Below are 22,194 nucleotides of genomic sequence, written 5' to 3'. Positions count from 1 at the left end.
CATACTGTAAACTCAATGTTTCCTTATTAAATTATTCTATAATATGTAGAGTATTTATTACATATTATAATAAGGTATACCACTGTATCATAGCCCAACAATGAGACATACGTGGACTTTTAGGAAACTCTATAAGCATAATTGAAGCTACAAAAATGTCAATGTTCAACCTTAACATGTGCTAACTACGCAACAGACCAGATGAACAGGAATTATATTTACTCTCATGGGTGGCTAAAAATAACTATCTGAAAGCCACAACCCTACTAAACTATGCCTACAGTCTTCTGATCTGACCTGATGGGTCATATCTCAATAACCAAGCAACAATAACCCAACACCCAGCATCCATAACCCAGCAGTTTTTAAAGAAAACAACCCAACTAAGTGACCCAACGCCTGCAACCCAACATTTGTGTCAACCAAACAACCCAGTATTGTTTAGAGTGTGGGGACAGGTGTAGACACCTTTCAGATCATCCTGATCCCAGCTTTCTTTAATACAGCCCATACAGTAGCTGTGTCCACAGGCAGTAGTCACCGGATCCTTCAGTGGATCCAGACAGATGGAGCAACAGAACAGTTCTAGATTGTCAGCCATTTTAGTGCTTTCACCTGAAGGTTGAGCAACAGGGTGTCAAAAATGACTTTCTGTTTCATGGAACTCTACACCAGAGGACAGGGAGTGGCTTCCTCTTGACTGTGTACTCTGTATCTACAGGTTTTTGGGGGATGGAAGTCAAGCTAAGAAGATGACGTTGCATACTGCTGTGTCCACAGGGAATAGTAACTGGATCCTTTGGTAGATCCAGACAGCAGAGTGGATATTTTAAAAGGGCCTCTGCAATGTCCATACAACAAACTGCACAGCAGAGTATCAGAGATAACTTTAATTTCTTTGAAAGTCTGAGTGGTGGGGGAGGCCTTTTAGATCTGTTTGGAGACGTTAGTCCTGGATGGATGCACTGAGGAATATAGGGATGGAAGCCATAGTGACGTGTAACCAAATATAAGGTTGTGGTAAAACATTACAACGTTTTAAAGGTTCCATAAATGTACAGTGACCTATTCAGAAGCCACAGTGGTGAATGATGAATATGTCAAATCAAAAGTTCTCTTTCATTTTCAGTCATGTAAAATGATCATAAATTCTAAAGAAACGTGGATGCAGTGGGGTGCAAATACCTCTGTAGAATTAATTAAGCGAGAAATGGCGGTGGAAACGGCTTTATGCACAAATATTGATATAATAACCATCATATTGAAGTAAACTTGGAGTCACACTGTCACGATCGTCTAGAACAGGAGACCAATGCGCAGCGTTGCGAGTGAACATGATTTATTAAATAACGTACTCACGAAAACAAAACAAAAGACGATACGTGAAGTCCTCAAGTTACAAAATACTGACACACGGAACATGGAACAAGGAAACAAAAACCCACAAACACAAGGTGAAAACACACAGTTTAAATATGGCTCCCAATCAGAGATAACGAGCCGACAGCTGACACTCGTTACCTCCGATTGGGAGTCATTGACGACAACATACAACAACCTAGAAATATAACCCACAGACATGCAAACATAGAAATACACCCAAATCCCCAACAAAACAACATACACTCTAGCTCACATACACAAGTCCTAGAGCCAGAGTGTCACAGTACCCCCCCCTAAAGGTGCGAACTCCGGGCGCACCAGCCCACAGTCTAGGGGAGGATCTGGGTGGGCGTCTGTCCACGGTGGCGGTTCTGCCCCTGGTCGTGGTCCCCACCCCACCTTAGTCACCAGCTTCCCTAGCCTCCTCCACAATACCACCCCCCAACTAAACCCCACTGGGTTAAGGGGCGGCACCGGACTAAGGGGCAGCACCGGACTACGGGGCAGTACCGGACTAAGGGGCAGTACCGGACTAAGGGCCAGCACCAGGATAAGGGACAGCACCAGGATAAGGAGCAACACCAAGCTAAGGGGCAGCACCGGACTAAATGGCGGATCCTGGCTGGCTGGCTCTGGCGGATCCTGGCTGGCTGGCGGATCCTGGCTGGACGGCTCTGGCGGATCCCGGCTAGACGGCTCTGGCGGATCCCGGCTGGACGGCTCTGGCGGATCCCGGCTGGACGGCTCTGGCGGATCCCGGCTGGACGGCTCTGGCGGATCCTGGCTGGACGGCTCATGGCTGGCTGACGGATCTGGCTGCTCATGGCTGGCTGACGGATCTGGCTGCTCATGGCTGGCTGACGGATCTGGCTGCTCATGGCTGGCTGACGGATCTGGCTGCTCATGGCTGGCTGACGGATCTGGCTGCTCATGGCTGGCTGACGGATCTGGCTGCTCATGGCTGGCTGACGGATCTGGCTGCTCATGGCTGGCTGACGGATCTGGCTGCTCATGGCCGACTGACGGATCTGGCTGATCCTGTCTGGCGGAAGGCTCTGGCTGATCCTGTCTGGCAGAAGGCTCTGGCTGATCCTGTCTGGCAGAAGGCTCTGGCTGATCCTGTCTGGCAGAAGGCTCTGGCTGATCCTGTCTGGCGGAAGGCTCTGGCTGATCCTGTCTGGCGGAAGGCTCTAGCGGCTCCGGTCTGGCGGACGGCTCTGATGGCTCATGGCAGACGGGCGGCTTTGCAGGCTTTGGGCAGACGGGCAGTTCAGGCCCCGTTGGGCAGACGGCAGACTCTGGCCGTCTGAGGCGCATCGTAGGCCTGGTGCGTGGTGCCGGAACAGGAGGTACCGGGCTGAGGACACGCATCTCAGGGCTAGTGCGGGGAGAAGCAACAGGGCATGCTGGACCCTGGGGACGCACCGTAGGCCTGATGCATGGTGCCGGAACTGGAGGTACCGGGCTGAGGACACGCATCTCAGGGCTAGTGCGGGAAGCAGCAACAGGGCATGCTTGGCCCTGGGGACGCACCGTAGGCCTGATGCGTGGTGCCGGAACTGGAGGTACCGGGCTGAGGACACGCATCTCAGGGCTAGTGCGGGGAGTCGGAACAGGGCATGCTGGACCCTGGGGACTCACCTCACGCCTAGTGCGGAGAGCAGGAACAGGCCGGGCTGGCGACGCGCACCGTACACTTCCTACGTGGCGCAGGGACAGGCCGGGCTGGGCTGGCGACGCGCACCGTACACTTGGTGCGGATGGCAGGAACAGGCCGAACCGGGCTGGCGACGCGCACCGTACACTTAGTGCGAGGGACCGGAACAGGCCGGGCTGGGCTGGCGACGCGCACCGTACACTTGGTGCGGGTGGCAGGATCAGGCCGAACCGGGCTGGCGACGCGCACCGTACACTTAGTGCGAGGGGCCGGAACAGGCCGTACCGTACGGGGAACACACACTACTGGCTGTACCTCGGGACTAGGAAAGGGCCGGACCGAACTGGTTACACACCCCAGTACCTCTCGCTGTGCCTCTACACCTTCCTTCCCTGCTTTTCCCAGTAGCCCCCTTGACCTGGTAGCCTCCTGAATCCGTCCCTTCTCTGCCTCCGTCAGCCCCCTTAACCTGGCAGCCTTCTGACTCTGCCTTGTGGCTGCCTCCTGCTGCTCAGTCGCCCAAGCCATGTGCCCCCCCCAAAAAATTTCTTGGGGTTGCCTCTCTTCCACGGGCTTCCAGCCTCGCCTTCGTGCTGCCTCCTCGTACCACCTCCTCTCGGCTTTGGCTGCCTCCAGCTCTTCACGAGGGAGGCGATATTCTCCCGGTTGTGCCCAAGGACCCTTTCCGTCCAATAACTCTTCCCATGTCCAGACCCTCGGCTCCTGGACACGCTGCTTGGTCCTTTGATGGTGGGTTTTTCTGTCACGATCGTCTAGAACAGGAGACCAATGCGCAGCGTTGCGAGTGAACATGATTTATTAAATAACGTACTCACGAAAACAAAACAAAAGACGATACGTGAAGTCCTCAAGTTACAAAATACTGACACACGGAACATGGAACAAGGAAACAAAAACCCACAAACACAAGGTGAAAACACACAGTTTAAATATGGCTCCCAATCAGAGATAACGAGCCGACAGCTGACACTCGTTACCTCCGATTGGGAGTCATTGACGACAACATACAACAACCTAGAAATATAACCCACAGACATGCAAACATAGAAATACACCCAAATCCCCAACAAAACAACATACACTCTAGCTCACATACACAAGTCCTAGAGCCAGAGTGTCACACACACGATGATATGTGGTGTGGTCCTCCCACTACGACTCGGGAAACCATGCAGTTTATTAAAGCTACAGATGAAATAAGTTATGCTGAACTTCACAGGGTGGTGAAAGTGCACGGTGATGAGCTTGATGCTCCTTTCCAATAAATATCGAGGGTCTTTTTGTCCATAATAATGTCATCATGTAGGTAGCCTGTCCAGAGTGGGCACGTTCGCTATATAATGCACAACCAAATCTGACAAAACCATCGGTAGAGTTGAAAATGTGATGGAAACCCATTTAACAGAACGTTTTTAACCGGTACATGGGAATTTAACTGCAAAAATATATTAGTATTTTCTAAAATATATATTTGTATGTGCATTACGTCATCACGCACAGCCATTTATCTTCAACACGTCAATTTGATGGAAACATCTCTGCTGGTAAAATGACCATGTTTTTATGAAGATTTTACAATATTCACATCTGACGCCAGTCAAATGGAAACAGATTTTCATGCGAATATTCAAAAATCTGCATAAAAACAATATCCTCATCTATAAACAATATCCCAATAGAATTGAATGGTAAATTACGTATTGAATCATTTTGGAGTCACTTGTATTGTAAATAAGAACATAATATGTTTAACTGGCTCCAAAATGACACAATACATTATTTACCATTCAATTCTATTGGGCACAACATCATCTGAAACACAACCGAAACACACTGCAAATGCATCCAACAAGAGTCCCAAGCTTGATGTAGTCATAGCCTGATAGGAATATGGGACCAAATACTAAACTTTTGACAAAGTGTAATACACTATAAGTGAATTTGTCCAAATATTTATGACACCTACATATGGAGGGCCCAGATAAATACAGTATATTCATTTCTAAACAGTAAAACAGACATTAATGAAAATACCCTCAAATAAAAGGTGACATTCTGTACTGTCGCCTCATATAAAACATTTAATATCAAATCTAAAATGCTGGAGTATAGAGCCAAATTCATAGTTGAATAAATTCAAACACCAAGGGTGGGTCAAAATTATTCAATAAAACAACTTGGCCATGAAGAAGTTTCAGTAGATTAGGAACTGCTTCCTATAAAGCTATGTGTAGTATAATGTAGCTGGACATTGTCAAGTCTGCTTCCTATAAAAGCTATGTGGAGTATAATGTAGCTGGACATTGTAAAGTCTGCTTCCTATAAAGCTATGTGGAGTATAATGTAGCTGGACATTGTAAAGTCTGCTTCCTATAAAGCTATGTGGAGTATAATGTAGCTGGACATTGTAAAGTCATACACACAATTATATTACTTCTTATTGACATTCAACCTGGGAATGAAAATTTAAGAAATTAATGTACACACGTACAAAACAAATAGTAGTTTGTGAATCTGTCTGGATGGTCAGGATATGGTTGGACTCGGGAATGGAAATGTAAGAAATTAATGTACAAACATGTCTAAAACAAATCCTGCAACAAAGGACCAGGTGTGAATGTTCTGGGGGGTCTAAGTCTACCCCTAACCAGTTTGAAGACAATGTTTGATTTCACCCCCAGACCCCAAAACACACCCCATTCAAAACAGTTTCAACAGCCCCCCACCCGATGCAACTCAATATTAAGAAGGCATACAGTCAGTGTATAGCCCAATGCACTACCCCCAGGATCACAACAAGCCCCTCACACATTGGACCACACACACACAATGTGAATGGAAATATATTATTATATTTTCTATATATTACAATCACAAGAAAGGGTGTTGGTTATTTTAGTTTTACAAGTAACATTTCTTGGACATGTCCTTACTTTAAAAATAAGCATGTTTGGTCTTGTTTGAATCAGCCCAATTCTCTGGTTATAAATAAAATAACCATGATTGGCAGAATGTTTAATTCACATCTCTGGTTATTAATGCATTGTGGAACTATGAAAAATAGGGAATAATGTTCCCAACCCACCCACCTCACAGTTCCTACACAGACTCTGAGGCACCATGCAGGTCTGACACCAGAGGAGGCTGGTGGGAGGAGCTATAGGAGGACGGGCTCATTGTAATGGCTGGAATGGAATCAATGGAAGGTATCAAACACAAACATATGAAACCACATGTTTGACTGAGTTCCATTTATTCCATTCCAGACATCACAATGAGCCTGTCCTGCTATAGCTCCTCCCACCAGACTCCACTGCCTGACAACCATTCTATTGTCTTGAGGACTTTACAACCATTTGGTCTGATCAAAGAGCAGGACACCCTTTAAAATAGATACATCCTCTCAGCCTTGATGACTAAACTAATCAAAGACTAACACACACACACACACACACACCACAGTAATCTGATCATGGTGACTCCACAGTAGTAACATTTATAACTCATAAGTCACCAGGTGTGATTTACCTTTTGACAGATGAAACCCTACATCAACTACTAATGACTTATGGGAGGAAGTGCGCATTTCACATATTAAGATATAATACAAGGATACTTCCTTTGTGTGTTGTACTTAGTCAATTGAAAATGTGCTTAAAGTTTTGAAAAAACAGCCTTTTTGATGATCTGTTTTGAGTTTTGTATTAAGAGTTGTGAGATTTTACCACATACTTGTGAAAATAGTATAAAAGTTATTCTAAAATCTAAAATACATGGATACTTCCTTAAATGTACTTATTTTGTGTTATGCAATTATGTTATTGAAACAGAATAAGTATAATGAGAGAATAAATAAGTCAAGTCCAACCATTACCTCTCTCCTCTTCCACATCCCTCTATCATCATTCCATGGGTGTGTCTCAATAATCTCTCCTTCCTCCTGAAGTGTATCATTCCTTCACTACTCCTCTCAAATGTAAAAGCATTGGATTGGTGTTGGCATGGGGTAGAGGGAGTTTACATATACCAGTCATTTCCTTTTAAATCCATGAAGGGAAGTGGACAAGTTCAAACTTAGAAAGGAGATAATAGTTCCACACCCCATGTGTCCTGATAACTACAGGAATGGAACCATATTGAGGTTGTCTGCTTTCTATACGGTTTGATGGGAGAGAGAGAGAGAGAGAGAGAGAGAGAGAGAGAGAGAGAGAGAGAGAGAGAGAGAGAGAGAGAGAGAGAGAGAGAGAGAGAGAGAGAGAGAGAGAGAGAGAGAGAGAGAGAGAGAGAGAGAGAGAGAGAGAGAGAGAGAGAGAGAGAGAGAGAGAGAGAGAGAGAGAGAGAGAGAGAGAGAGAGAGAGAGAGAGAGAGAGAGAGAGAGAGAGAGAGAGAGAGAGAGAGAGAGAGAGAGAGAGAGGGAGAGAGAGAGAGAGAGAGAGAGAGAGAGAGAGAGAGAGAGAGAGAGAGAGAGAGGACATCAGGTTAAGTTCTGGAGATGAGGGAATATGTGTGCAGAAAGAAACCCTCCAGTATGGTTAACCCCAGTTAGGCCCAGTATGGACTATCAATACAAGTGACCATTTAGAATGTGACCCAGTTCAATGGGTCTTAACAGAACTGGGGGATGTCAGCCATGAAGATGTCTAAACACAACTGGAATATAATTTGTTTGTGATTCATTGTTAATGGATTTTCCATTAGGAACACAGGGGGAAAACCTAACACAACACACACATAACACACAACCAATAAAACCAAAGGGGGAGGAAACCACTAAAGTCATTACCATATTGTCATTTTCTAATGACAGGGAGAAAACATGTAAAATCTAGAAGACTACTTTAAATCTGGTCAGAAGTAGCCTAGTGCACTACGTAGGGAACAGGGTGTCATTTGGGCCAGAGCCAGTAACTCCCCTGGGTATGAATTCTCTCTCTATCTTATCTGTCTTCTATATTATGTTCTCCTCTCCTCCTCTCTTCTCTCCTCTATTCACTCTATTCTATCATCCACACCACATGCCAGCTTCAACACAATCCATTTACAAGTTAAAGATACACCTTGGAATAAATAGCAAAGGAAAACTACTACTAGATGTATTTTTTATTTCCCATCACCATTAATCATATTTAATAACTGAACAGTAGCAGACCTAACTTCATCTGTTCCTGACTCTGGGTAGTGGATTAAAAATACCATCAATCTCCAATGATATTAAAGTACAATTCTGAACATTACTGATATACTGAGTGACAAGTCAAGATAGCTGATGTTTTTATTGTTTGGTTAATAGCACCACCTGCTGGACAGGTTTCATGTTGCTTGACTGAGCAGGACGGGAGAATGAAAGATGCCAAATTTAGGGTCGGATTTCCGGACATCTCCATTGAACATGCTTTTTAGTCTAGGACTAGGCTTAATCTGTGTCCGGGAAACCAGCCCATATAGTTTAAGTAGAAATTAAGTTATTCCAGCTTGTAGTGGGCTGACTAGTCCTTGGGAATTGTCCTTTTGTTCCTGGACCATTTTCCATGCAGCTCCAGGTGACAGAGAACACATCAATTAGGGCCGAGACTACAAGCTGTTCAATGATACTGAGGAAAATTACATAGAGACAGAGAACCAATTGAGAAAACATTTCAATGGTTCTGAATGACAACCAACATACATTAACAGCAAACATCATGATTAATGTAAATGTAGCCAATTAAAACATTGCAATTGATAAAAATACGTTATAACGTTTTAATTACACTCTGAAGATTAAATCAGTCAGACAAAAATAATTGTACAGAAAATCAGCATTTTTATCTGCGGACCATCACCACCAGCATGACTAGTATCTATGTGGACCCTACTTTCAGTTTAACCAACTCAGCTATAGACTACATCAGCACGACTAGTATCTATGTGGACCCTACTACAGTTTAACCAGCTTAGCTATAGACTACACCAGCATGACTAGTATCTATGTGGACCCTACTACAGTTTAACCAGCTCAGCTATAGAATACACCAGCATGACTAGTATCTATGTGGACCCCACTACAGTTTAACCAGCTCAGCTATAGACTACACCAGCATGACTAGTATCTATGTGGACCCTACTACAGTTTAACCAGCTCAGCTATAGACTACACCAGCATGACTAGTATCTATGTGGACCCTACTACAGTTTAACCAGCTCAGCAGTACCAGAGAGCCAAAACCCAGGATAGAGGGGCTGAGTGAATGTGGTCTGGACTCTGTGGAGGAGGGTCATTGTGTCAGAGACACTGTAGAAGGACAGAGTACCTGCCTTGTGATCCAGGTACACTCCTACTCTGGAGGACTGAGGGCCTGATACTTTAGTCTCAACATTATTGTGTCTGAACCAATAACTACCACTATAGCACACTAAACTCCAGGACTTGTCATTCTCTCCAAATGCACCATCTGTCTCTGTTCTGCTGATGTCTTTATATGAGACTGCTGTATAAACAAACCCCCCACTCCACTCCACCTCCCAGTAACAGTGTCCAGACAGACCCTCTCTACACAGAACCATCAAGTTGTTTGTGAATCTGTCTGGATGAACAGGATATCGTTGGACTTGGCCTGTATAGGTCACCTTTCTGTTCCCTTCAGACAGAGAGAGGTGTGTGTGTGCTGTGTTTGGGTCCAGTGTGAGCTGACAGGAATCTGGGAGAAGAGCAGAGCAGAGACCAATGAGGGGAGTTAGAACAATAAGTTAAGTCAGATACTGTATCTACCCTGTCTTTGATTAGAGCACAGCAGAGATCAAATCAGAGAAATATGAGGAGTCAGATAGATACCCAGTCTTTGATTAGATCTACTATTGCTATATATTTCTAGAGGGATTGTTAGGAGTGTCAGTAAAAAGAGACTGTTAGTTACTTCAGAATAAAGAGACTCACATTGTAAGAACTGTTCTCTGGTCTTGGGCTCTGGAGGCAGTACAACATCCACTATATTCACTACAGACACACAAACACATTCACAGAGAGAGGGAATGTTATCATCACACCATATTCCACATGTATATGACTAGAAGGGAACTTTCAATGGTCTAAAGTTGATGTTCTTATTATTTTCAACACACCTGTAGTGGAGATCTTGGTCCATTCTCCTTTAAGGACGTCTTCTAGTTTCTCTCTCAGTTCAGACACAGTCTTACTCACATCTCCAAAGTACTGAAGAGGACGGACAACGATGCTGGGTAAGTCTGAAGATACACTGGTACCGGAGAGAGACTGATAACTCTGGAGAGAGAGACAGAGAGAAAGAGAGAACAGAACCAAATGATTGAGAGTTTCACATTGAGTTTTAATTTTCATATAACATGTATCAAGGCAGTTTAGTTACCTGGAGGAAATGTATGTGATCCTCTGTGTGTGAGAGCTGCTCCAGCTCAGTGCTTCTCTTCCTCAGCTCAGCTATCTCCTGCTCCAGTTGCTCCAGGAGTCCTTCAGCTTGACTCACTTGAGCCTTCTCTTGGGCTCTGATCAGCTCCTTCACCTCAGAGCGCCTTCTCTCAATGGAGCGGATCAGCTTGGTAAAGATATTATCACTGTCCTCCACTGCTGCCTGTGCAGAGTGCTGTTAAGAGAGAGAGAGAGAGAGAGACTGACTTGTCTTACTTTAATGAGCCATCCTCATTACACTAACACCCCCCCTCCTAAAAACACATTGCGTGCCACCACAACCTCTACACAATCACATTATCCAGTACCCAACACCACAGTACAATACACCATCCAGCACCACATTCCAACCATCCATCCAACCCCTCCTCTCCAGCCGTACAGACAGCCCCCCTGAGCCCCCATACCTCCTGAAACATCTCCACACTGATGATCATTTTGTACAACTCAAACTCAACCCTAACGCGTCAACAGTAATGGCATTACCCTGGCAACACAGAAAAAACATGATGAACAGTCTGTCATTGCAGAAAACGGACACCCCTCCCCAACTCCCAGGTCAACCCGAGCCAACCAGCTATTGGTGTCCAGGGCTCCATGTAATACCCTCCACTGGAGGACCCCTGACCTTTCCAGCACTGGGAGCTTATAGAGCCCCTCCACCTATACCCTGCCATGCTCTCAGCCCCCACAACCCCCTGCCACTGATGCCCCTTCACTCCCGCTAAGCTCCTGATGTGTCTAACCTTGACACTGAGGGAGTCAGAACGCTGCCACCCTGACCATAAAATGTTTACTAACTTGCGCTGCAGGTCCACAAGCAGAACGCCGGGGGGGTGGTTGAGAATGGCCAATTTAAGCCACAGAGAGGATGCCACCAAGTTGTTGATGATCAGCACCGTCCCTCTGTATGCCACTTGGGAGATGAGCCACCTCCACTTCGTCAGCCTCGACACCACCGCTTGTGACACTCCTTCCCATTTCTTCCTATCCCAACCCTCTGAGCCCAGATACACCCCAAGCATCTTGAGCCACTCACAGCCCCACTGCAACCCACCTGGAAGCTGCGGAGGTGCCCTGTCCCTCCTTGCCCCACATAACAGAGCCTCACTCTTGCCCCAGTTTACCTAAGCAGAAGACGCCCCCTCGTACACCCTCAAACTATTCTCCAGGGCCTGTAGGTTCTGCTCATCCCTAACCAACACAGACGTCATCAGCGTATGCTGACACTACTATGCCTGTCCCCAACCCTATACCTGGCTCCCACACTCCCTGTAGCCTCCTGCATAGCAGGCCCAGAAAGGGCTCAATAACAAGAGTGTATAGCTGCCCTGACAGAGGGCATCCCTGGTGAATGCCCCTCCCTACCCAGACTGGCCTACTGAGCCCTCCCCACACCTTGACCATACATGAAGCCCCAGCTTACAACATTTGAACACAGGCCACAAAATTCTCCCCACAACCAAAACAACACATTGAACAGATATTCATGGACCACCCTATCAAAGGCTTTCTCCTTATTATGAACAGATTGTCTGTGATTAGGTGTCCTGGTACACAGTTACCCGTCCATCTTATAGTCCAAACAGAGCAATGCCACAGGCCTCCAAGTCGCTCAAATCTACTTTTTTGGGCAGGAGAGTCAAAGCCTCCCGTCTACAGCTTAGCGACAGCTCCCCCACCCCGACGCACTCACACAACACACGTCCTGTAAAATAATTCCCCAGAACTTTTTATAAAAATCCACAGGCAGTCCGTCTGAGAGACAGCAGCTGAGAGTTTGTGAAAGGCCAGGGAAATGTCTATTTTATTTATCTGTGACAGAGAGAGTTTGGAAAGGTCTGTGAGCAGAACCTGAGAAAACCCAGGATAATAATAATAATATGCCATTTAGCAGACACTTTTATACAAAGCGACTTACAGTCATGTGCATACATTTTTACATATGGGTGGTCCCGGGGATCGAACCCACTACCCTGGCATTACAAGCGCCATGCTCTACCAATTGAGCTACAGAGGACCACAGAGTTCTGCCCTCTATAAATCAGAGTATAACTCCACAGCCTCATCTCCTCACTACAGAAGTTACCCACCCATCAGGCTCCCTCCTCTCCTCACAACAGAAGTTACCCACCCATCAGGCTCCCTCATCTCCCCCACAACAGAAGTTACCCACCCATCAGGCTCCCTCCTCTCCCCACAACAGAAGTTACCCACCCATCAGGCTCCCTCATCTCCCCCACAACAGAAGTTACCCACCCATCAGGCTCCCTCATCTCCCCACAACAGAAGTTACCCACCCATCAGGCTCCCTCATCTCCCCCACAACAGAAGTTACCCACCCATCAGGCTCCCTCATCTCCCCCACAACAGAAGTTACCCACCCATCAGGCTCCCTCATCACCCCACAACAGAAGTTACCCACCCATCAGGCTCCCTCATCTCCCCCACAACAGAAGTTACCCACCCATCAGGCTCCCTCATCTCCCCCACAACAGAAGTTACCCACCCATCAGGCTCACTCATCTCCCCACAACAGAAGTTACCCACCCATCAGGCTCCCTCATCTCCCACACAACAGAAGTTACCCACCCATCAGGCTCCCTCATCTCCCCACAACAGAAGTTACCCACCCATCAGGCTCCCTCATCTCCCCCACAACAGAAGTTACCCACCCATCAGGCTCCCTCATCTCCCCAAAACAGAAGTTACCCACCCATCAGGCTCCCTCATCTCCCCACAACAGAAGTTACCCGCCCATCAGACAAACGTAAAACAAGGGATTTTCTTGGTTTCCCCACTCTGTTTTTCCAACCCCTCTGGTGAAACAGAGAACTGAGCCCTGTACTATAATATAATATAATGTGCCAAAGCGACTTACAGTCATGCGTGTATATATATATATATATTTTTTTTTTGTGTATGGGTTGTCCCAGGGATCGAACCCACTACCCTGTCGTTACAAGCGCCGTGCTCTACCAGCTGAGCTACAGAGGACCAGGTGCAGACACATTTATGAAAGCAAAGACAAGGTCATTATTTGGGCTCTAAACACTAACAACCTACCCATACACACCTCTTTTGCTACCCCTGCACTAAGATTTCTGCCATGGCATTTAAATGTTTTTGGTTTACATATTCCCCCAGTCTTTGCCGCCGTTCATGTTAAGGAAGTCTAACCGTGAAATCTCCATAAGAGGTGGGAGGGAGATCACCACAATCAGAAACCAGTAGAGAAGCCCATAAAGCCGCCATGCCAGAAAAAAACATCAATTTAAGCAGATTCTGAAGACATGCCCTTAAGAACCCATTACCCATTTTCTCAGCCTATACCGCTTCCTGGGTGAGAGGACACTAAACCCCTCATTCTTCATCACGTGTTGTACTGACCTTACAAACCTTCCAGGATCAATCAAATAAGACTCCAGCAGAACCTTATTTTTCCCCTTTAGTCTCCATCAGGAACCTAGAAAGTTCTCTCACCGTATATACTGGGCCCTCAGCCTGACTGGCTGTCAGCTCTGGATCCAATGAGCCGTCTGAAAACGAGACGCCTTGTCCTCCGCTCCCGCAGACTCACCTCCCCCCTCTTCCTCCTCCTCCATTGGCACGGTACCGTCCTCCTCCTCCCCAGTCTCTGCCCCCCTGCACTTCCCCCATGATCAGTCCCTCTACCCCAATGACAGGCAATATTTCCTGGGATGAGCCCACCAAGCCTTCGCCCACCGGAGTCTCTGTTACTACAGAAACCTGCCTCAGCTAATGTAGCCCAGGTGCAACCCTCCCCACCACCGCTTTCTCCACGGCCTGCGCACCACCACTTGGCCATGCACTACTACCGTGTAGCTCAGTTGGTAGAGCATGGCGCTTGCAACACCAGGGTTGTGGGTTCGTTTCCCATGGGGGGACAGTATGAAAATGTATGCACTCACTAACTGTAAGTCGCTCTGGATAAGAGCATCTGCTAAATTACTAAAATGTAAAAAATGTACTCTCCTCCCTCCTGGTACCCCTGCCATTTTTTTGCAATTCTGAGTAATCACTATTTTAGTAAGGATTAGTAAGGAAAAACACTTCATTCAGTACTACTGCAGTTGCTTAATAATTCCAATAGATGGCAGCATAAGGCCATGAATGACATTTCAGAAGATTAGTTTAGTTCTCTCCCTGGATACACCACCACTCCACCTCACAGGAAAACTCCTGCCTGAGCTTTTTACTGTCCCTTTCCACACTGCTAACGCAGGAGGAAGGACTGAAAAAGCATTTAACACATTACTGTGAAGTAATATAATGATGATTCATGTTTATTATTACCTGTTTTTATGGTCATGTTTTGAAATTATACTTCATTACTATAATGATTATCAATACGCCTTAACATTAATTCAGTCACCTCTGGTCGACAAAAACGTATTTTCCTAGTACATTAATTGTCAAATTCATCAACCAGCATCGAGCACTCTGCCTTCTCACGCAAGCGAGGGGCATGTTGAGGTAAATATGCTAACCGCGACGGTTGCATTATGTAATTTATTGGTGGGCTGGAAGATGCAGTGTTTTTTCTTTTCTATTCAGAGGCTATTTACTCCCAATATGAGATTTTATATAGAAGGTTTTTATAATGCATGTTTACTAGGGTTGAGGTTAGCGCATCTGAGTAGGGATTATTTGGGTTCAATACCTGTCCTGCCTATCAATCATATTGCTGCTTGTAGCCTATAACTGATGCTCCCCACACTAGAAACACCGAAAACTATCTGTGCTAGCAAACCCTGCGTTCCACCCCTCACCTGTGTAACCTTGAAGTTTGTTAAGAAACAAACACTTGTCTATGAAAACAGACATGTTTAATGGATTCCGCTTGGCACCCAGCCGAGAGCACACGAAAACCACTTGCAAATGTACCAAAACTAACCAACTACTTGCGGTCTGTTCGTAAGCAATAAACGGAGGCAGATTAGCCACCACAACTCTTATCGAAAGAGGCGACATCTGCACCAACACACCCCTCACAAAAATCCCACTCGCAACAAGACAAACCTTTTTCATTAACACAACCACTGCCTTGTTCATTCTGGATGCAGAGTGCAGATGTTCCACTCCAACCTGTTCGCTGACCATGAGCAAAACTTCCTCCACACCTTTCTCCGGAACGCACCCGAAGCGACAGCGTTTCTTCTCCACTCGGTTGAGGCCATCACGCCGCCCTAACAAACTACCCCTACTCCCCCCTCAACTCTAAACGATAAACAGTGGAAACCAATAAACAAACCCTCCACCATCAGAAAATAAATTCAGAAAATACGCAAGAACCAAAAGAAAAAAGAATAGTAGCCCTCCTCACGAACCACAAATCTCTCACACAACCAACTTCTTCTTCTATGATATAATGGCGGTCCACAAACCAACGTTAAAGGTGCATGCCGCCACCTACTGTGCTGGAGTGTGTGGTCAATCACGGTTTCCAACATTTCTAAATCCTCCTACCTAACTCAGTACTTCTGAGAAAATAAAGAAGAGCCCTACTAACTTCTAATAGACCCTCCCCCATCCCCAAAATCATCTTCCAAACCCCCCCAACCCAGTCCAACCTCAATGACCCTACACTTCAATCTTTCCCTCTTTTCAACATACTTACAACAATATAACAACACATGCTCCACCGTTTCATCGACCGTACCTTCCAGACACAAACCATTCACATGCTTGCCAACCAGATGTAATGACGAGATCAATGTACAATGTCCTAAGCGCAATTGAGTAAACACCACCTCTTCCTTCCTAATATGACTTTTGAATCTTGGTCCATCGACCTTTCTGTAAAACTGTCAACTATTCATATAAATGCCGGCCCTTGTGCTCAGAGTACCATCTCTTCTGCCACACATCTATCAAAATGGCTCTGATCTTACATTTGGCCTCACCTCTACCCAGTGGAACATTATTATCAATTATATCTCGTTTCAAAGCTCTTTTAGCTAACTGGTCTACAATTTCATTCCCTTCCACACCCGAATGTGCTGGGACCCAGCAGAATCTCACTACTAAACCCATTCTCTCAATTCTCCATAATAACATTAATACCTTCAGTTCAACTGAGTATACTGACAGTTCATCTGTTAGTCTTCTACATATCTGCACATCAAATTCAGGAACGTAAACGCCTGCTCCTGTGAGCCCACTATCTGGGTCCTTGGATCCATCTGTGAAAAGCAGTAAAAGAGCATAAAATCTTCTACCAATGTAATTGTCAACCAGTTTCACTATATCACTGACTTCTGACCAATCTTTCCTTTTCTCTACCAAGGTTAGATCAACAACAGGGTCTGGGAGTAACCATGGAGGAACATCCCCTATCACCACAGAAGGGCCAACCTCCAACTCCCTCAAACCACTCTCATCAGCAAGCTTTCCAACTGTCCAACCAAAACCACTGCCTTGTCTACTAGTATATTCCCAACAGCCATCTAGAACAGTAGCAGTGGGATGCTCAACCTCACAGCCTTTCAACCTAACCCAATAAGATAATGACAATTTTTTACGCCGTACATACAAAGGCATCTCACCTGCCTCCACCAGTAAGGCACATACAGATGTTGATTTAAATGCACCAATACATATCCTTAAAGCTATATACTGGATTCTGTCCAGCTTCTGAAGCCAAGTCTTTACCTCTGTTCCATAAACTGTACACCAGTAATCAATTGTCGTCCTGATCAGAGCTCTATAAATATCCATCAACAATTGTCTGTCAGCACCCTATTCATAACCAGAGACCCACACAACCAACTACCGCGAAAGTTAATGAATGAGAGACAGAGACATCGTTACAATACTGTACATAGCCATAATATAACGGTTCTTCTTCTTTGGAGTTTAACGGCGGTTGGCATCCAATATGTTGCATTACCGCTGGACTATAATATAAATCCATTATACTTTGTGATACAAAATGGGAAAAGGGGTAATTATAATAATACAAAAAACACCCTTCCAACTAACCCTACACTCAATAAATACCCACTACCCCATTCCACTACTTTGACCCTATCTGCTCCTGCACCATGCCAACGGCCTGGGAGGACGGGACACCACCACTCAACACACCCTGTAACTCTTCTGAAGTCTAATCTTGTATGCCCAAATACTTCTTTGCATCTGCCACCACAACATCTATTTTCTGTGATTTACGTTCCATTTCTGCTGTACAATTGATAACCATTGCTATGAACGCTAAGAAGCTATATTTACTAAAGCATATATCACTCGTTGGCCTATCCCTCTGTGCTGGCACAGATCTACTACTAACAGGGATCCTCTCAGGATCTCTCACCCTTGACCCATCCTCCTCTACTTTCTTCACTGCCTCAGCATACGACACCTTCTGCACTACTCTGACTCTAGCCACCTCAACCTGCCTCTCTCGCACCGGACACTTCCGATCCCCAGCAACATGGGCATCCCAACAGTTGACACACAAAACTTTATCCACCGAAACTACACAATCCTCTATCCCATGCCCTCCTGCACACTTCCCACATCTTGGAATCTCCCTCCTACAAACTGCTGCAACATGACCATAAACGTTGCACCTGAATCAGTGCAGTGGATTCGCCACAAAAGCTCTATCAGGATAACTGATATATCCTACCATGACTTTGTTGGGTAAAGACTCAAAACTCAAAAGGACTGACAGTGACTCCTCTGTTTCACCACGCTCACCACCAGGTCTGTGTTGCACCAAACGGCGGTAATCACAAACACCAGGAATCTTCAACTTGAATTGCTCCACCTCTACACTTAACGCTACCCCAGAAATCACTCCTTTCAATGGCGCCCTGTTCCTAAGAGCAAAGCAAGAAACAGATCTTGACCCAAGTTGCGTGACACGGAGCGCCCACTCCCTCTGGTCAGAAGAAACACAAACAAATATCGCAAGTCCACTACAGGTTACCTTCACTGATTCAACTGCACGCAACTCCTTTCCCACCAACCTTAAACCACAAATGGATCTACCAAAAGGTATGGATCCACTTTCTCCAAAAATGTAACTCCTACTGCACCAGATTCTTCTTTATCATGTCCATTGATGCCAGGCTCTGGTTCTGAGCTCATCACCACACCTTCTACCTCACATAACTCTCCCTCATTCATTTCCATTTCACCTCCAGAACTCAGTCTGGCGAATGGCTCACTCTGTTTTCACTTGAATTATAACATGTGAAATGTCTCTATTCCTTTGAACATTTTGTGAGTGTAATGTTTACTGTTCATTTCTGACTGTTTATTTCACTTTTGTTTATTATCTATTTCTCTTGCTTTGGCAATGTAAACATATGTTTCCCATGCCAATAAAGCCCTTTTGAATTTAATTGAATTTAGAGCTCCATGTATGAAAAAATAAAATAATGTATGCACTCACTAACTGTAAGTCGCTCTGGATAAGAGTGTCTGCTAAATGACTAAAATGTAAAAAATGTTAATGTATAGGGGACATGAGTCGGTCATGTTTACTCAAGGTTATGTGACGATGTAGCCCCGCCTGCGACTTCAAAATATTAGTGTTGGCCCACGGCCCAATAGGGAATGGTCCAGATGTTGGTTTCTCCCATGGTAGACCTGGGTTCATATTCCGCTGGTTACATTAAGTAGTCTATTCTCTGAAAGGGGTCGAGACAGCCCGTTCCCAACAGTGGGCTCAGTGGGATTGGAGACGGGCCCCTCTCCCTCTCTCTCTCTCTCTCTCTCTGACTGGAGGAGAGAAGTGAAATGATGCCTCTCCTCTGGTCAACAATACTCACCTTGAGAGACTCCACAGCCTGTTGGAGCTCCTTCAGCTCCTTCTCTCTCTCCTGGAATCTCTGCTGGACCTTCTGCTGACTCATTCCCAGCTGCCTCTGTGGAGAATCACTCTTCAATGAGCTATCAAGCTTTATTTGTCCACTAGATCAATTGTATAGTAATGTGACATAGGGCACATAGGGAGAAGGGTCTAAAATCTTGAGGAAGTCCCTTTCCAATATTATATATTTTTATGTTGCTATGTGAATGATTATAGTTATGGTAGACGTACATGTATCAAGGGGTTGAGACTTTACTTTGGACTCATAAAATGGCATTCAGAATGATAATAGTGTTTGATTTTAGATAATGGTGATAGATTTAGAGCAAACTCAATATACTCAAGGTTTGTGTTCATATTTGTTCTGCTGAGGATCAATTTGATTTGAATTCTCTCATATTGAAAGAGCTTTAGTTCCTACTGTATCTTTAAGTCTTTGTTTATCAGAAAGTCACCAACAAGTAGTTCTGGTCTTACCTGTTTCTCAGACCTCTCTGCTGCAGCTGACACTGTATAATGGCCTTTATGTTTATCCATTGTACACAGCAGACAGATAGACTGTTGATCGGTACGACAGAAAACCTCCAGCAGTTTGTCATGATCAGAGCAGATCTTCTCCTGTAGTTGTGTGGTGGCTCTGACCAGCTTGTGCTTCTTGAAAGCAGGAAATTCACAGTGAGGTTGGAGGTGAGTCTCACAGTAAGAGGCCAGACATGCCAGACAAGACATGAGGGCTTTCTGCTTTCTGGTCCCAGTGCAGAAATCACATGCCACATCTCCAGGTCCAGCATAGCACAGAGCATGGGGGGGAGCAGCCTGGAGTCCTGTCTTCTTCAGTTTCTCCACCACTTCAGCCAACATGTTATTTTTCCTCAGAGTAGGCCTTGGAGTGAAGGTCTGTCTGCACTGAGGACAGCTATAGACCCCTTTCAGAACATCCTGATCCCAGCAGCCCTCAATACAGCTTCTACAGTAACTGTGTCCACAGGCAGTAGTGACCGGCTGCTTCAGTAGATCCAGACAGACAGAACAACAGAACTGGTCCTGGTCCAGCAGAACACCCTGATGAGCCATTTGGACGGTTGTTCACTCTCACACAGACAGATGACACAGAGACTCAGATCAGTTTTGTTTCCACAGAAGAGAGTTTGTGGAGAGGGATGGACTTCCTGGTTGTGCCAGAGGGGTGGGGTTAGAAGGAGGGAGGGAGGGAGGGAGGGAGGGAGGGAGAGTTTTGAGGAATGGAAGAAGAGAGAGAGGGACGGCATGCAACAGCAAGAGAGAGACAAATAGTTTTGTTCCTGTGGTGAATTATTATTAATAAATTGTAAAGTTTAATGGACTATGAGGTAGAACTGGGTTAATCAAGAGCATAAAGTTCGAATTCTTTGTTACTGGGCCAGGAATTGTATTGGGTCATTTAATTTCACTGTGTGGGTGAGTAGAGCGGGAATCTGCCCTAGGGTCAGAGTGCTTGCTCTTACTTAAATCCATGGCTGTCTTATCTGATGAGAGACTGAAACTAGCTTGGGGCCATTTGTTATTGTCTTCAAACACAGTGAAAAGAGCCAGGGTTGAACAGAGTTTAAACTAAACATGAGTGTTTTTGTAAGATAAGGATTGATTGATTGTAGTACTCTGAATTTAATGAAAGTTGAGTTTAGCCGCTCTCAGAGACAAAGGAAGTGGGCGGAGCAATAAAATAGCGGGAAAACTGAAGAGGACTATATAAGATGGAGGGGGACCGTAAGAACGGTGTGCCAATCTGCAGACTGGTATCGGCTTTGTTGAAAACTTAAATAAAGTCATTTCTTGATGCAACAAAAACTCTGTAAGACCTTATTTGTAATAAAGTATAGTGGTTATTTTCCACAACATTCCTAGGTTAGAGCCCTTAACATGGAACAAATGAAATAATGAATCATAAAATGTTTGTTGTTAGAATATATAAAGGATAACAGTTTGTATGAACTACATATGTGTTATTATTTTAATGACCTTTATAATGCCTTATAATACACTTACTTGTTTAAATTAAGCAATAAGGCCTGAGGAGGTGTGGTATATGGCCAATATACAGTACCACAGCTAAGAGCTGTTCTTAGGCACAACGCAACGCGGATTGAGAATTATGGAACACTTTCAAAAATCAAATCACATTTTATTGGTCGCATACACATATTTAGCAGATGTTATTGCGGGTGTAGCGAAATGCTTGTGTTCCTGGCTCCAACAGTGCAGTAATAACTTACAATACACAACAATACACACTAATCCAAAAAGAAAAGGACTGGAATTAAGAAATTTAAAAAGATTGGGACGAGCAATGTTAGAGTCCGGAGTGTGTGGTGTATATATACACTGCTCAAAAAAATAAAGGGAACACTAAAATAACACATCCTAGATCTGAATGAATGAAATAATCTTATTAAATACCTTTTTCTTTACATAGTTGAATGTGCTGACAACAAAATCACACAAAAATGACCAATGGAAATCAAATTTATGAACCCATGGAGGTCTGGATTTGGAGTCACCCTCAAAATTAAAGTGGAAAACCTCACTACAGGCTGATCCAACTTTGATGTAATGTCCTTAAAACAAGTCAAAATGAGGCTCAGTAGTGTGTGTCGCCTCCACGTGCCTGTATGACCTCCCTACAACGCCTGGGCATGCTCCTGATGAGGTGGCGGATGGTCTCCTGGACAGTCTGTGGTGCAACGTGGCGTTGGTGGATGGAGCGAGACATGATGTCCTTGATGTGCTCAATTAGATTCAGGTCAGGGGAACGGGCAGGCCAGTCCATAGCATCAATGCCTTCCTCTTGCAGGAACTGCTGACACACTCCAGCCACATGAGGTCTAGCAT

The 22,194-nt window shown here is 45.2% G+C and overlaps 1 protein-coding gene and 1 pseudogene across 2 annotated transcripts in view; one reads left to right on the top strand and one right to left on the bottom strand.

Moving 5' to 3' along the window:
• Positions 1 to 22,194, top strand: part of LOC311148715 (solute carrier family 15 member 5-like) — a 202,049-nt pseudogene that overhangs the window by 22,427 nt on the left and 157,428 nt on the right. The window lies entirely within an intron of this gene.
• Positions 8,155 to 20,478, bottom strand: LOC311149186 (tripartite motif-containing protein 16-like). Its single transcript, XM_084186269.1, has 6 exons — positions 19,804 to 20,478; positions 19,286 to 19,381; positions 10,423 to 10,656; positions 10,160 to 10,319; positions 9,975 to 10,034; positions 8,155 to 9,738 (listed from the first exon to the last, which is right to left on the bottom strand). Exons 1-6 carry the CDS (start codon positions 20,398 to 20,400, stop codon positions 9,227 to 9,229), a joined length of 1,659 nt encoding a protein of 552 aa, XP_084042395.1. The 5' UTR covers positions 20,401 to 20,478; the 3' UTR covers positions 8,155 to 9,226.

This window comes from Coregonus lavaretus (assembly GCF_964263955.1).
Source record: "Coregonus lavaretus genome assembly, chromosome: 21".
NCBI classification, from domain to species: Eukaryota; Metazoa; Chordata; class Actinopteri; order Salmoniformes; family Salmonidae; genus Coregonus; species Coregonus lavaretus.
Note: the sequence above shows the minus strand (reverse complement) of the source record. Positions and strands in the feature narration are given on the sequence as shown.